This window comes from Aptenodytes patagonicus, chromosome 7 (genome assembly GCF_965638725.1).
Source record: "Aptenodytes patagonicus chromosome 7, bAptPat1.pri.cur, whole genome shotgun sequence".
NCBI classification, from domain to species: Eukaryota; Metazoa; Chordata; class Aves; order Sphenisciformes; family Spheniscidae; genus Aptenodytes; species Aptenodytes patagonicus.
Window position 1 is genome coordinate 10,038,624 of NC_134955.1, and position 14,761 is coordinate 10,053,384.

At 36.4% G+C, this 14,761-nt stretch overlaps 1 protein-coding gene across 1 annotated transcript in view; it reads left to right on the forward strand.

Annotated features, from left to right (window-relative positions):
- SPON1 (spondin 1) overlaps window positions 1-14,761 on the forward strand; it is a 212,176-nt gene that overhangs the window by 26,102 nt on the left and 171,313 nt on the right. Inside the window, exon 3 of the mRNA XM_076343905.1 lies at window positions 14,523-14,656. Coding sequence (XP_076200020.1) covers window positions 14,523-14,656 — 134 coding nt within the window. The remainder of the gene's footprint in view (window positions 1-14,522; window positions 14,657-14,761) is intronic.

Sequence of the window (14,761 nt, forward strand, 5' to 3'; positions counted from 1 at the left end):
GAAATACATATTCATCAGAATTAAATCCCTTTGAGATTGAGATACATTTGTGTTTTGTCTAAAGGTATTGTGCTGTCATCTGCATGTATGGTAAGATGGGAGTACAATTTTTTAATTGGAAAGTCTATTTACAGCCATAAAGTTGACATGCATAAAGAAAGCTTATATTTCAAAACAAAACATGCCAAACCATCAGGAGATGAAAACTTAGCCTAATGCGTATATATAGGGTTTCTCTGAAATCTGCTTGCAGCTTTAGTTCTTCTGTGACAGTGCAGTAAACCTTAGATTTTTATTTTGTGTGCAGTTGGCAGCGTCAAGGCAAGAGATGTAGGCAGGTCGTGTCCCACCTTCTTCCTCAGACTTCTTATTGCTCCTCCCGCTTCTTCTGCATCGGTCCAGGACAGAGCTGCCAGCCTTGCGAAGTGGCAGTGGCAGCAGCTGCAGTGGCTGTGGCACAGTATGCAAGTGTCTGGGCTCCTGTCTGGCACCTTCTTGGCAGGATCCAGTTTCACGCATGCCCTCCTCACCTCGGTCTTACTGTGTTTCTGTCCTTCAGAAATTTGCTGGCCCCTATGCAATTTTTCTTGGAAATGCACTTAGAATGTACAAATAATTTCAGAAGCAGATTTATCAAAATCACTGCCTGTAATAATTTGGTTTAAAAAAGTGTTGTGTGCCAAGTACTTGACAAAATTCATGGTCCATGCATTAATACGGAAGTACAACTTAGTGAATATTTTATTCAATATATCACTTGAAGCAAAATGGAATCAGTGTATCCACTGAGGATTATGAAGACCTACTGTACTAATGTGAGGAGGGAATACTATTTTAGGCCCTGATGCAACAGCAGAGTTGGAGCTCTTTAAGTTTTACAAATGTTTTGTAGCTTTTTAAAGTTAAATAGACAGTGATGTCTGCATGAGAAGACGCCACTTATTTTGTTAGCTTTATTTCTCTAATCATAATAGTGTAAAACTTCTTCAGCCTCCTGCATCAGAGGAAGCCTCTTCACTGAGGCATGCTTCTGATTGTCATGCCAGGTTTAGTGAGTGAGAGTTGCATTGAACACACCACATCTTTACCACTGTGCCCTGCTTGGAATTAATATGAAAGCAAGATATCACAATTTTTTTATTTTTTTTTTTTAAACTTGGCAAAGGTTGTTAGTCCTTATAGTGTTAATCTATGTACAAGTACAATTTGATACAGTTTCATTTCAGTTTACAGCTCATTTTTTAGAGTGCTTCAATTTACAGATCTATGAAGAATTTTATTATAAGCCTTTACCAAAATTCTTTTCCTATTTTTTCAGAATAACTTTCTGTATGTTTATTTCCTTTAAGAAGATTGTACAACTCTCCAGCAGACATCTTATACCATGATGAAATATACTGCTATCTTCAAGAGAATAGAGAACTTTTTTTGAGGAAAAAAAAAAAAACCGACCAAAAAAACCCCCCACACACCCCTTGAAGCTTTAAATTACTTTTCTTTCCTGATAGTCACGTCATTGTGCAAGACAGTGTTCAGAAAAAGTGTCCAAACCATGTTTTAATACAGATGCAGTTTTAATATTTGATGTTGTGATGTTTTCATTTAGTCACAACATTTAACCCACTTGGACTTCAGTCAGCATTTGAAGAGAGCCTACCAAGCTCTTGAAAAGAAATCTGAAGTCTGCCCACAAAACTCTCCTTTTTGCCAAACTATGGCTTCACTGTTGACTGACTGCTGTGTGTCTTTCTGAAGCAGAATCCTCTCATACTGGAAGGGAGAAAGCATAACTTTTTGATTTCCTTGAAACTCTCATCAAGCAGGTTTAATTTACCAGAAGGGTACTCTAGGTAATGTGAAATTAGGCTTTATAGAAAACCTGGGGCACAGAGGCAGGCAGGAGAATTATTCATGAATAGACTATAATCTGTGATGTCCTCTAAGTAAGGAAAGAATTTGAGAATTAATGTGTTAGCGGTTCATCAGCATATCAAAAGTAAAAGGAGCCATAGCCTGGATTTCTTATCTCTTGACTCTGCCTAACATGCAGGCACACACTCATACACGCACAAAGAACATGGTGACTTTGTAATTGCTCACAACTACTGTCAGTGCTGCCACAAACCCTTCCTGACTTTCTGCAGCTCTTCTGTACGAACAGTATTCCTGATCTGATAGTTGATGCACATTGTTAAGCAAAAGATTGGAGAGCTCTTTTAAGGAGGTAAATGCCTTCTTAAATTTATCTGCATGAAGCCTGTTGTTCCAGATCACCAGCATTTTTTCTCGAAATGTGGTTGTAGCAATGGATTAAGTCTCTCTGAAATAGATTATGTTCTGTACACAGTCATCTGAAGGCTAAGGGAATTTGTGTGGAATCTGCTTGAACTAGGTTGGGATGTATATTTTGGCAGTGAGACATTCATGAGGAACGTGAATAGCACATGTGCCAGAGCTCCTGATGTTTCAAAGCTCCAACACCAAGCAGGACAATAATGCTATTAAAAATATGTATTTTCTGTAATCCTTAAATCCCTTCTTAACTTAAATGAGGAGCTCCAAGTGAGGTAGCTATTCTTGGCAGTATATTCATAATGCTGAGTAGTGTAATATTTTCTAAAATGAAGGATAAATGAAAAGCCTGAACAAACTAAGCAACTGAGAAATGCTGATCCAGTAAAATGTGCAGACTCACATTTTACTATGTATTTCAAATTACTTTCATCAATTCTGATGTACCTAATAGCAGAAGAGGCATTTCCCTTGTGCTTTACTATCAAATGAAAAAAGAAAAGTGTCACTTCTATAACAATATTATTATTGATTACATTAGTAAGGAAGCCCCATCTATGTTTAAGCCCAGGTTGCGCTTTGTACTCTGCAAAGTCGTAGTTAGAAAAGGTTCCTTTGGCTGACAACACTCTGACAAATGCAAGAGAGAAAAAGGTTGAGGAGGAAAGCAGGCTGTTATCATCACTCTGCAGGCAGAACCTGAGGCATAGAAAGGTGGCTTCAGTAGAAAAGCTATATATGTCGTTTGACCAGCCACTATAAAATTTCTTCCTTATCTGATGTTTTATGTGTCTCCTCAAATTTAACATACCTTTTCCTTCAATCGACTGGTCTTGCAACCGTGTTCTTATCTGGGATGTTGTTCCTGAAATAAAAATGGCAGTTCCTGAGTTTTAAATTGAATTGTCAATGAACCTGGAGTTCTTTGCCACAGAAATGTAAATGAGAAGTGCCTGTGTGAGCAGAAGATAAGGTCCATGTCTTCTGTGTGAATCCACAGCAAATATTTCTCTGGCACTCACGTTACTTGTGCATTGCTCATTACGGTGCCAAAGATATTGGCAATATACAATTGTGGCAACAGTACATGAATAATGATAATCTTATCAAAACTTAATCATGTAATTAATTTCAAGGGGAAGAGCTACACCTCAGCAGTATCGTTTAACACCAACTTTACCAAACTACTGAAATGCAATAATTAGTAGGTAATGACTCTCACCCAGTCCATGTGGTTTGTTCTGATATGAAGGTCAGATTTTCTTGACTGCTTTTAGTTAAGCTTTCTAGAACTGATGGTAAGAATGGTGGATTTAGGACTAGATCATGTTTTCTCTCTCAAGTATTGTTTTGTTATGAACATGAGAATGTCAGTTTTTTGGTTATTTGCATCTCATCTGTTTGAGTGCTTAAAGCTTATTTTTATGATGAACAGAAGTCTGGACCACTGAATTTAAAATATGTTATTGACTGGACTTGAATGGTGACTAGAGGTCCTTACTAATGAAATATCTATTAGTCGCAGTGAAGACACATCCTTTCAAGCATTTATAAACAGTATTTTTGTGCAAAGAATTACATGCATTGACAGAAGCAAAGACACGTGACCTCAGGCCCGTAAAGATAGTTGCTGCAGAAATTGGGGAAAATCCTAGTATTAGTATGAAAAGTTTCATGTAGCTTTGACAAATGATTAAGAATGTGCTGACAAGATTTTCGTTTGCATACAGCAAAAATGTGAATGCTGATTTTTAGCTAAGTTTACAAATATAGCAGAAAAATGTGCTCACAGCAATCAGATAGTCCTTCAGCTTTCTACAAGCATGTCCACAAACATAATTCTAATTTATCCTGGACTTAGTCCTGCAGCGTACTGAGCACTCTGCCTCTGACTTTTTAGTGACCTTAAATGCATACTTAGCATAAGACCTGGAAGTTGTTTTAGGTGCGTATTTATAAATCTTTTTTTTGTGCTGAGACAGGAAGAATCTGAATAAATTCTTTACCATGTGATTTGGAAAATGTGGGGAAAAAATTATTTTTTTAATGTATTGTTAGAGTTTGTTTTATGTGCATGTGCCTCTGCATGCATGAGTGGCCTACTGTGTCAACCAGGGATTAATCTTTTATTCACTAAAAGTTGTTTATGAATTTTTGGTGCTGCCAGATGCAGCACCGTGTGTGTGTGTATACATATATGCTGCAGTTATGTGGCCAAAGTGCTCATTCTGGCTTAAACATAAACTCTTGATAAGAGATGTGTTATAAGAGACTATTGATGAGCCCTAGTTCAAGACAACACAGAAGGCCAGGTCTGGGGAGGAAGCTCGGAGGTCGGTTTTGTTCCTTTTCAAACAAAGGCATTTGTTTGCGAGGGTCAGAAATAAATGCAGAAGGAGTTTTGTTATTTGTTTTTAATTGAACATTTTTTAAAGTTCTAAGTTAGCACTGTTAGAACTGACGTGGATCTCAGTCCCGAACGAGCAAACCAATGCTAGAAGGGATTCTCAATATTTTGGAGAAATGTTTCAGTCTCTTGTCTCTCCAGAAAGAAACACCGGTATATTGAATCTTTTAACGGAATATATAAATTTTCACAAATTTTTTGGGAAAACTTTTCATCCAGACATAATTTCCAGTCAGAAGAGAAGAGGTCCATCACAAGTGACAAAAGGCTTTCAATCTGGATGGAGAGAGGAAGGTTCAAGTGTCTGAGTCATTAGAACAGGGATTGCACCAGGGCGTTTTGCAGCCCTAAAGAGTGCTCCTCCACGCAACATCAGTCTATTTCAGGATTGATTTCTCAGTCTTTTCCTCTTGGATCCCTCTGCTTTGTAAAGGGATGGCTCTCGCAGAATTCTCATTTCTCTCCTTCTTATAACTGGAAGATCAGAGTGCAAATGGTTCTTCCAAGATTACAAAACTAACATACTCATTTCAGATAAGACTATAACCACAATAAACTTCAATAAAGATACAGGCAGGATTCATTGTGTAATACTTTCACAGAGGGATTATTTATACTCAATGTTATTGTTGTCAAATTATTTCAGTATGAACATTATTTATTTGGCAAAAAATAACCACTATTTCAATCTGATAAGAAATTTTCACAGGGAAGAATAACTTTTGATAGGTGGTGTCTCAAGTGCTTTCAGCCTGGAGAAATGTTGCTTGCTGAAGGGGGTGTTATATAAAAATCAACATCACAATCAAGGATTTTTAGATAACAATCACTTAAAAACAGTATAAGCTTAAGGATTTTGTATATATCTTGTGCAGTCACTACAGTTAGGACCTTTCATTTAAGCTTATAATACACACATTTCTTTGGAAAGAGAAAAAACTGTTGCGATCTCTCCTAAATAGATTTGCTGCCATTTTATCTAGTTACATATAATACAATTAGCTACCTCATATTTAAGAGCCCATTTTAATCTGATTTTCTAGATGGATAAATGGCATTAGAAGGTTGTACAAAGAAAGAAATGTATTCACAGCCTCATAAAAGAAAGTGATATAAGATAAGGCAATGTGGATACAACACTTGACTGGAAGTGAGACGTGACTTGTATTGCTGAGCAACCTTTCTCAAACCACTTTAGTGTAGTCTGTTTCTCAATTGTGAAGTGGAGATATAGACATCAAGCTCCTTTTTCAAAACAATATGTTAAATGGTCTACAAAAACATACTTCTTATTATCCTTAACAGCTTGTTATACCTCAAATTGGCCTCAGACTTCATAAACAGGAGTTTTTTGGGAGGAGATTAAACGTGAGATGCTGGATCTTCAGCCTGCTCTGTGATGTGCCAATAGCTCAACTTAGATGGAAAGCGGCTTAGAAAACCAACTAGGAATTCAAGTCGGGGAAATCCAGGGAAGCCATAAAGTTGGGGTGGCCCCCTGTGTACCAACCCTCTGTCTCATTTTTGTAAAAAGAACAGCCAAATTCTGTCAAAGATCTCCCAGCTTGGTGCACTGATGCCCACAGAACCCAGGAAGCAGAACAAAAACAAATCTGGTATAGCTCCAGTTTGACAATTGCATCTTTTACAAATGAGAGTGCTTTTTCAGCATATCAAGGGATTGTAGTACAATTAATTTAAAATTGAAATTTAAATATTGCTAAAAAAATAAGAACCTTGCTTTGCAAAAAATGTTTATATTTTCACCTGGCTGCACACTGGGATTAGAAGACAAACCTTATGTACTTATTTATCTTGCAAAAGCTGAGAGACGTTCTAGTAGAGCATGCTCTGGGAGCAGCACTGAAGAGACTACTTCTGATATGGAAGATGCAGATTCATATATCTATTCTGAATCAGGCAGTTCACTGCTAGTGTGAGTTTTTACAAAATGAGTAACCTTCAGCCAGTCTCTTTTCTGACCCGTTCTACCTCACACATATAATCACTGAACAAAGGGGAAAAACTGGCTTGACAGTCAGGTAAATGAAAGCACTGATGAGTCTTCAAATCTCTGTTCTGTTTGTTTTTATGACTTTCCCTCCAAGTTGCAAAGCCAGTCTCTTCCCTGCTGGCCTAGTGAGGGAACACCCCCTTCAGCAAGCAACATTTCTCCAGGCTGAAAGCACTTGAGACACCACCTATCAAAAGTTATTCTTCCCTGTGAAAATTTCTTATCAGATTGATATAGTGGTTATTTTTTGCCAAATAAATAATGTTCATACTGAAATAATTTGACAACAATAACATTGAGTATAAATAATCTCTCTGTGACAGTATTACACAATGAATCCTGCCTGTATCTTTATTGAAGTTTATTGTGGTTATAGTCTTATCTGAAATGAGTATGTTAGTTTTGTAATCTTGGAAGAACCATTTGCACTCTGATCTTCCAGTTATAAGAAGGAGAGGAATGAGAATTCTGCGAGAGCCAGCAAGAAGCCTAAGTGATTGTGCTCCTTTTTTTTTTTTTTTTTTTTTTAATATTGGATTTGATTCTCTACAGCTGCTATTTTAGATTGGCCTTGGCTCAGGTGAAGGGAACTGCAGGTGGAGGACTGCTCTAACTAACGCTGACTCTGTTCCTGGGAGGCCAGCAAAGGATTGCCGCAGCATAACTTTGCTAGCTGTCTCCATCATCCTTACTGGTTATTATTCTGTCTTAGGGCTGCAGTAGGACAGTTCTGCTTCCTAATCCTTGGAACAGCGTTTTAAAAGTTTTAAAATTCTTCATTTTCATTTGACTGAGTGTTCATAAAATGTACCCTTTTTTCATCTGCTTGTTTCATGCTTCCAAAAGTAAACTGTATTTAGACCATAAACGAACCCTGATTTCATTGAGAAGCAAGTTCAGTCTTTAGCTACTGCCTGAATGTAATGAAAAAAACCCCAACCTACAAGTTAATGTGTTTGAATTGTTCAGCATAGAGTCTGACCTCAGTAAATTTACTCTAGATTTAGGTCTAACTTTATTAAATTATACATCAAGGTGAGCCAAAAGCCCTGTTTATTTGAAACTAAAATTTTCAATCTTGCCCAGAATCCTAATACATCATTTCAAATCTTATAAAAGGATCTGTGTTAAACTGAACACGAAGCATGAAGAATAAAGTTAAGCCATTTGTCATGCAAGGCACAGAGTGACTCATTGCTTTTGTACAAAGCATCACGAGAAGTTCCTTTACACAATCTACTCATGCTGATGTCCCTAATGCTGCGACTAATTTGTATGCTCTGTTGCTTACGCCGGGGCACTCTCTTGGGCACGAGTCAGCTGGTGCACTTTGAATCTTTACGTGCCAAGGTGAGAAAAGCAAGTTCGGTCTTCAAAATAATTTCCCGTTTCTGATGAGAATTGTTGGATAGTATTGGCTGCGTTAAGAAACTAGAATCTTTGAAGGGATTTCATAAGGCAATACTATTTTAAAAGATTTTGCTCTTTCCCTGCTGGAACTTAGTATTTACTAAGAGCCTTTCAAGTATGAAATGAGAGGATTTTTGTTAGTCAAAATAGCTGCTTTTTAAAGGAAGTTATACATGGAACACAATGAGATTTATAGCTATGAGAATAATGACAGCTTTCTGTGCCTAATACAGTTTTTCTGTTAGAGATTATAAAAGTAATACATTATCTGGGAAAAGCTGGATTATCTGTCAAAAATACTATTAATATAGTCTGATAAAGTAGCCTGAATCAATTTACCCAACTGTTTTCATAGGAATGTTAATGTTACAGTTAAGGAGAAAAATTCATAGGAAACAAAGATTAAACTTTGGATCTTAAGTCTACTCTTAGTGACTACTTAGATGAAAACTGTCTCAATTCACAACAATCTAAGTTCATTCATCTCTTGAGTTTCATGGGTAGCTTTTACTTTATTTGGCCATTTTCAATTTACAAGCATAAGCCTTCTAATTCAACATATTACAACACTGATTAAGTTAACTGAGAGTGGTTCAAACTCAAAAAATATGCAATATAACTTTTTACATTTACTAAATGCTGTTAAGTTATTGTTATCTGTCTCTGTCAATATGCGTCCTCTCTTTTCATATACATTGAAATAAGTAAAGAAGTTGCTGTTTTGTTAAAATTTCCATAGACAGTCTCTCAGGCAGGAAAGGCTGTTTAGTGTAAAACCTGGCAGTGTAGTGCTTTATCTTTAACGCGCTTCAGGTTCTCGTCACATTGAACTGCTTTCGTCCTCCTTTTGTTTGATTTGCACCTTAGAATAGACCCTACTGCCTGCCCTATAATAGGTGTAATATAGCTCTGAGGTTTGTTTAGACTGAAGAGCAACATGCAGTACAGTATGACTAAGATTCTTGATAGCAAAAATTTTTGGGACACTTTAATGCATAAGATTCTCAGACAGGATTCTCTCAGTAGCTTGTTTTTCCCTTTGATCATCCAACACAGGCTTTTGCAATGAACACACTATTCAAATTGTCTGTTTTAAAGAAGAGAAGGACAGTTGGACAGAATTCAAATAGTTTTCCTTAGAACATCTCACACACAAATGTTTGGGTTTGGTTCCGTGCCCCCCCCCCCCCATTTCTTGGAAGATGATTTATCAATCCTTTATTTTTTCCTCTCCTTTTGCTAATATACATCGAAGACTTGATCTGACTGTCTGGCATCATACTTCTTTGTAGAACTGGAAGGGTCTTTTTTTTCCTCCCATGATTCCAACTACCTTGTGTCTGGGGTGAAAAATGAGCAGGTAGGTGGACACACAGAGGCAGGTGGGTGGAGAGGCATATGATTTGTGCTGATACTGCTTTCACAGAACTTACCATCACGTCATCTAGTGCATTTCATCTTTACTTAATAAAGTCTGTGCTCAGGTAACGATTACAGAACTAAATTTGATTTCCAGTTACAACATTGTAGGATAGCTATGTAAAGTCTGTGCTAGAAGTTACTAGAAAACAGTGATAATCTACAAGTGTATTTTAGCAATGCCTTTCTTCAATAGATTTGCACACTTTTCTCCAGTGCTCCAAGGTGTGGCTAGTTATCAGACAACTCCAGTCTTCGGGTGTGGCGTTAAAGATGGCAAATCTTACTGAGAGCCCAGCAGTGCTCGGTGGTGCTATACAGCTTTGAATCATAGTCTGCATCAAGATTGATTACTGACACTTCATAAAAAGTCCCAGTTCTGATTCTTCTGATTCTAAGCACAGACTCTGAAGGAAATACTGTGTCCTTTAGTCAAAGAAACTGGTTATGTGAAGCATATCTTTGAGATAGATTTTTTTTTTTTTTTAAACCAACTTTGTTCATCATTAGTTTTCCCATCCATATAATAAGCTCTGTTCTAGATTTATCCCTAAAGGCCAAATATTATTACCATTATGTAGACCTAATGTTCCTTTTATAATGAGAAAGTTTCCTCAAGGAGAAGATCATTTTGCAACATTCTGGAAGTCTGACTCCATATTAGCTCTTCCAAAGAAGAAAACTGCCCACAAAAATGCTTATCTTGTGAACTTTGTCTGTTTTTTATTTTTTTAAACTCAGTTGTTCCAGTGAAACGCAGCTGTTTCAGTGGGTGGAAAGTGATGATGTGTCCACAGAACAAGTGGTGGTGAAGAGCCTAGCCAGTGGTTTAAACTAAAGAAGTGGACACAAGCCAGTAGAGGATTTATGTAACTTCATCGCCTTTTGTACTTGATACTAATTCCTTTCTTTGTGGTTTATAGTATTTTGAATTTTTTTTTTTTTTTTAATACCGATATAGACTTAACGATAGAAAGAATAACTGCCTGGTTTAGTTTATTTGACTAACAGTTTATAGAAATGAGAAACAGATAGCAAGCTCTATTACTCAGCATGAAATGTTCCAGTTCTGAGAAAAGAAAACCGCTCGTTCATCTGTTTAACAACAGTTATCCAGTCCTGCTTTTCAGGAACACCCAAAACCCATCCTCAACCTCTTCAGTGTTTGGAATATGCAAAGAATGCAAGACTGAGCCTGGAGCTGGTGAATTCTCCCTTTTAATATCCTTACTTCCATGTTTGTAGATTTACCCAAGTTCAGCCAAATTCTACTTTCTGTGACACTCATTCAAATCCGGGTTAACTCCAAAAGTCTTGTTCAGGATTTACACTAGTTTCCCTGAAGGAATAAATTGGTCCAATAATATTTCAATCATAAGTAAAAAAAAACCCAACACACCAAAACCTAAATAGAACATTAAGACTTAAAGTCATTGCATTTGTGGATTCAAAAGAATTAGTCACATAGAGATCCCTGAGAGATCTGAGATCTGAGACCTCGGATTCTTCAACCAAGTGTTTATTTTAGTTTTTAGGATTTTTGTCCAACATGTAGTTAATTTGCTGGCCCATTCCTGAAAATGTAAGGCTTCCCATTACAGATAACCTGGGGTTTAGCAAGCTATAATTTTGCAAATGCTACATTTTAATCTGCATGTCTTTTTCCTGCCAATTCTTTCCTTCATGCCTATGTGGTCTGACTTGATTCCAGAAGAAAAATCAGGATTGTATTATTTTCAGAGATCACATATCTTTTTTTTTCCCCCAAAGTTGGCCAGGATGCTATTGTTTTCTCCTGTGTTATGTGTGAGTGCAATATCATCCACCACCCTAAAATATCGCGTCATTTGGAATCCTGTTGTATAAGTAGTGAACCCTTTCTGTATTGCCCCTAAGAACTTTTTATAAAGAATCAAACCTCTATGGATATGGAAAAAAACCCCATCTTTTTAACAAATATATTTGAGACGGGTTTATATTTATCTGAACTCCTAGGATCTGGATAATTCTTCTGAGTTTCATAAAATATCTTAAAATAACTTTTTTTTTTTAATCCTCTCAGATCAACTGGCATTTGAGTTTTTCCAACTAGTTTCGGAGTTCTTTACTGTATCCTGTCAATATTAGGAGTCTTTATTAAGAAAGCTTCTATCTAATTTTTCTTCAGAGGAACTTTTTTTGGAGGACCTTATTCTTTTATGGTCAGGTTTTCCCAGTAGATACTTATTGCATAAATCTTCTTGCTTTGATGGTTAGTGATGCAGGAAATCGTGATGTAGCCTTGAGGTTCAAGCACTTCCTGTTCTTCCAGGACTATGTTCTAAAATGCAACCAGAACTTTAAAATTATTTCATTATAGGCATCTGTATTCCTTGAGAAAATTCATAACTTGCTAGGTTGCAGGAATTTGGTAGGCTATAGAAGTGCAAAATATGTCTGCATTTCTGTGTTCATTTGTTGCTACTGGAAAAGGGCATGGATGTGTTCCAACCTAATGACTATCTAGAACTCAGACAAATATTTCAGGTTCTGGTTTTGCAGCAGCCAGAAATTTGACTTGTAATAACTACCTACAGTTGCTCACAACTCCTTCCTTAAATAGTAGCTGTTGGATTTGGTGTTCCTTGTGAATCCCTTCATTGTTGGGGGAAAAAGCAGGATTGACTCACCTGGAGACAAGAACTTACTTAACGTGCAAATGCATCACAGATGGGTCTACAATGATGACTGTTGGAGGAATGATATTTAGGGATATGAAAGCAGCTAAATTCTTGTTAGCTGAAAATAGCAACTCTATACTTTGCGAACACGGATTCATTTCAGTTGGGCTTCTCAAGAAACATTCATGATGAAGTGTGTGTCAGACAAGAACTAAACTAGATTTGCAAAAATCAACATATGTGAAAGGTATATTGATCATTGTTGAATAGCTTTTATCTAGTTAGTCGTAAAGTATTTACACTTACCTGTAATTACTTAATCTTTCTTCACCTGAATTGAACGTATTTTTAAAGCTTTTATCCAAGGGTGTGAGTTATGATACTACAGCAGCAGTGTGCATCTGACAAGAGAATATGGAGCTAGTGTAACTTGTACAATAATTTGCAATATTTCTCTTTTTCTAGAAAAGCTGTCCTTTTTAAGAACTTTCAGATAACCTCCTAAGAGCCCTTTCAATGGGAATTATCCTGCTTTTGTATAATGTACAGTAGTAATTTATTTTGTATGAGATGGTATAAAGTCACCCATTCTTCAGTCAAAGCTTCCACCAAAATTGGGGGTTTTATTGAGAATTAATTAGTGAGATATGGATAAAAGGTCAATTGATATGGTCCTGAATAATTGAGACAACCTTTCTGAGAGATAAGTAAACAGTTTTATTTCTTTATTTTACTGTTGCAGGAATAAGGCAGACACAATAAATACAGTTGATGGCCAAGACAGAGTTGCAGATTAGGGATTTCCTGATGCTCGAGTTAAGTGCATTAAATTGTATCAAGTGGAAGTAGAAACCGTGCAGTGCCAGCTTAAGCCTAGACTAGATCCCATGCTTCCCAATGCTTCACGTTAATTAAAATCTCTCAAAGTAGTAGCTGTACACATTGTGTTTAGTTACACAGATTCTATGAAGCGTTAAAAAAGTTGAAGACTATTAATGGCTTTATATTTAAAACTCATTAACCATTACCCTATTGATAGCTAAATAGAGTTTCTCAGCACTCCTCTGGGCCAGTGCCCCTTCATTCTGCCATGGAAAACCAGAAATGTTAGTTGGCTCAGCTAAAAATGTTTGGAAATGCTGGCAGTATCATTGGGTGAGACAATGTGGATGCCTGCTCACTAAAGCAGATCTGGTCAAACTATAGATATTACCACTTTTTCAGAATGTAAAATAGTATTTTTTGTCAAAATACTTGTTTAAAGTTTTATTCACTGCCAGAAGATTTTTTTTTTAATTATTGTAATCTGGTAAAACTGTGTGTGTTATTAGAACCAGAATTCTGAAAAAGCTCCTTCAGAGTTGAGTCTTTTTATAAATTGATAAATACAGCTTCTTTCTCAAAATGGTAAGGTTTATAATTTATTGCCTGAATCTTGACCCAATGTAGTGAGAATTGTGGCTTCATCAAATGAAAGTAGACCACTGAGGAATTTTGAAGAGAAATTTTGCAATATCACAGCATTGCCTGTTTCCAAATAAAACTTGGCAGCTTCTGATGAATTTTCTTTGAGATCTGATGAACAGAAGGCTTAAAGTACAATCCATGAAGTACATATGTAGTGAGAAAGCTATTTTGTCACAGGCACCCTTGAGTAAAATCCTTAGAACACCACCAGGTCCAAATCAGCCTCTCTGGTTTTGTGTTGACTTATACCACTTAAACCTTTCTGTTAAACATCAATCAAACAAAAAGCAAAAATGTGTGCAGATTGGACTAAATAATGGTCTCTGAATTATAAATGATTATGATTTATATATTACCTCTTTTGACCTGGAGATTCTTTTGATGCCTGAAGAATAATACTGTTTAAACAAAGGTTAGTTTAAAAAACAAACAAAAAATAAAAAAATTGAAACCCCTTCTTCTCTAGCATGTTCCATCTGTCCTAACCAGTTGCTATAATGTAAAAAAAAAGTTGAAATTATGCATCTTTTATTATTTTCAGTTCATTAACATTTACAGGAAGCTCCAGTAATCGGGATCTACAAGAAAGGTTGTTTGCAGCCACGCTCAGAAGGAACTAACTTCTGTTCACCTAGAACTGAAATATTCTTCTGCCTTTATTTTGTGGGCTTTTTGTTTTCATTTCAGTGGGTGATCTGCACATTATAAATAAATTTACCAAAGTAGTGCTGAGCTAAGCAGAGAGTATTATAAATAATCCCACTGAAGGAAAACATGAGCTGACAAGACATATTCGAGTCATTGGCTATGTATGTCCTTATCTTTTCACATTCTTCTCTTTGTATTTCCTTAGATCATAGATGAAGAAGAAACGCAGTTCATGAGTAATTGTCCTGTTGCTGTTACTGAGAGCACACCAAGAAGAAGGACACGTATTCAAGTGTTTTGGACGGCTCCTCCTACTGGTACAGGCTGTGTAATTCTGAAGTAAGTATTTTAAAGCATATTAAACTAAGCATTAAAGTAAAATTCAGTTAATAATAAATCTAATATTTATTAGATTAAGAACTACTGGAGTTCTCAGATGCTTTT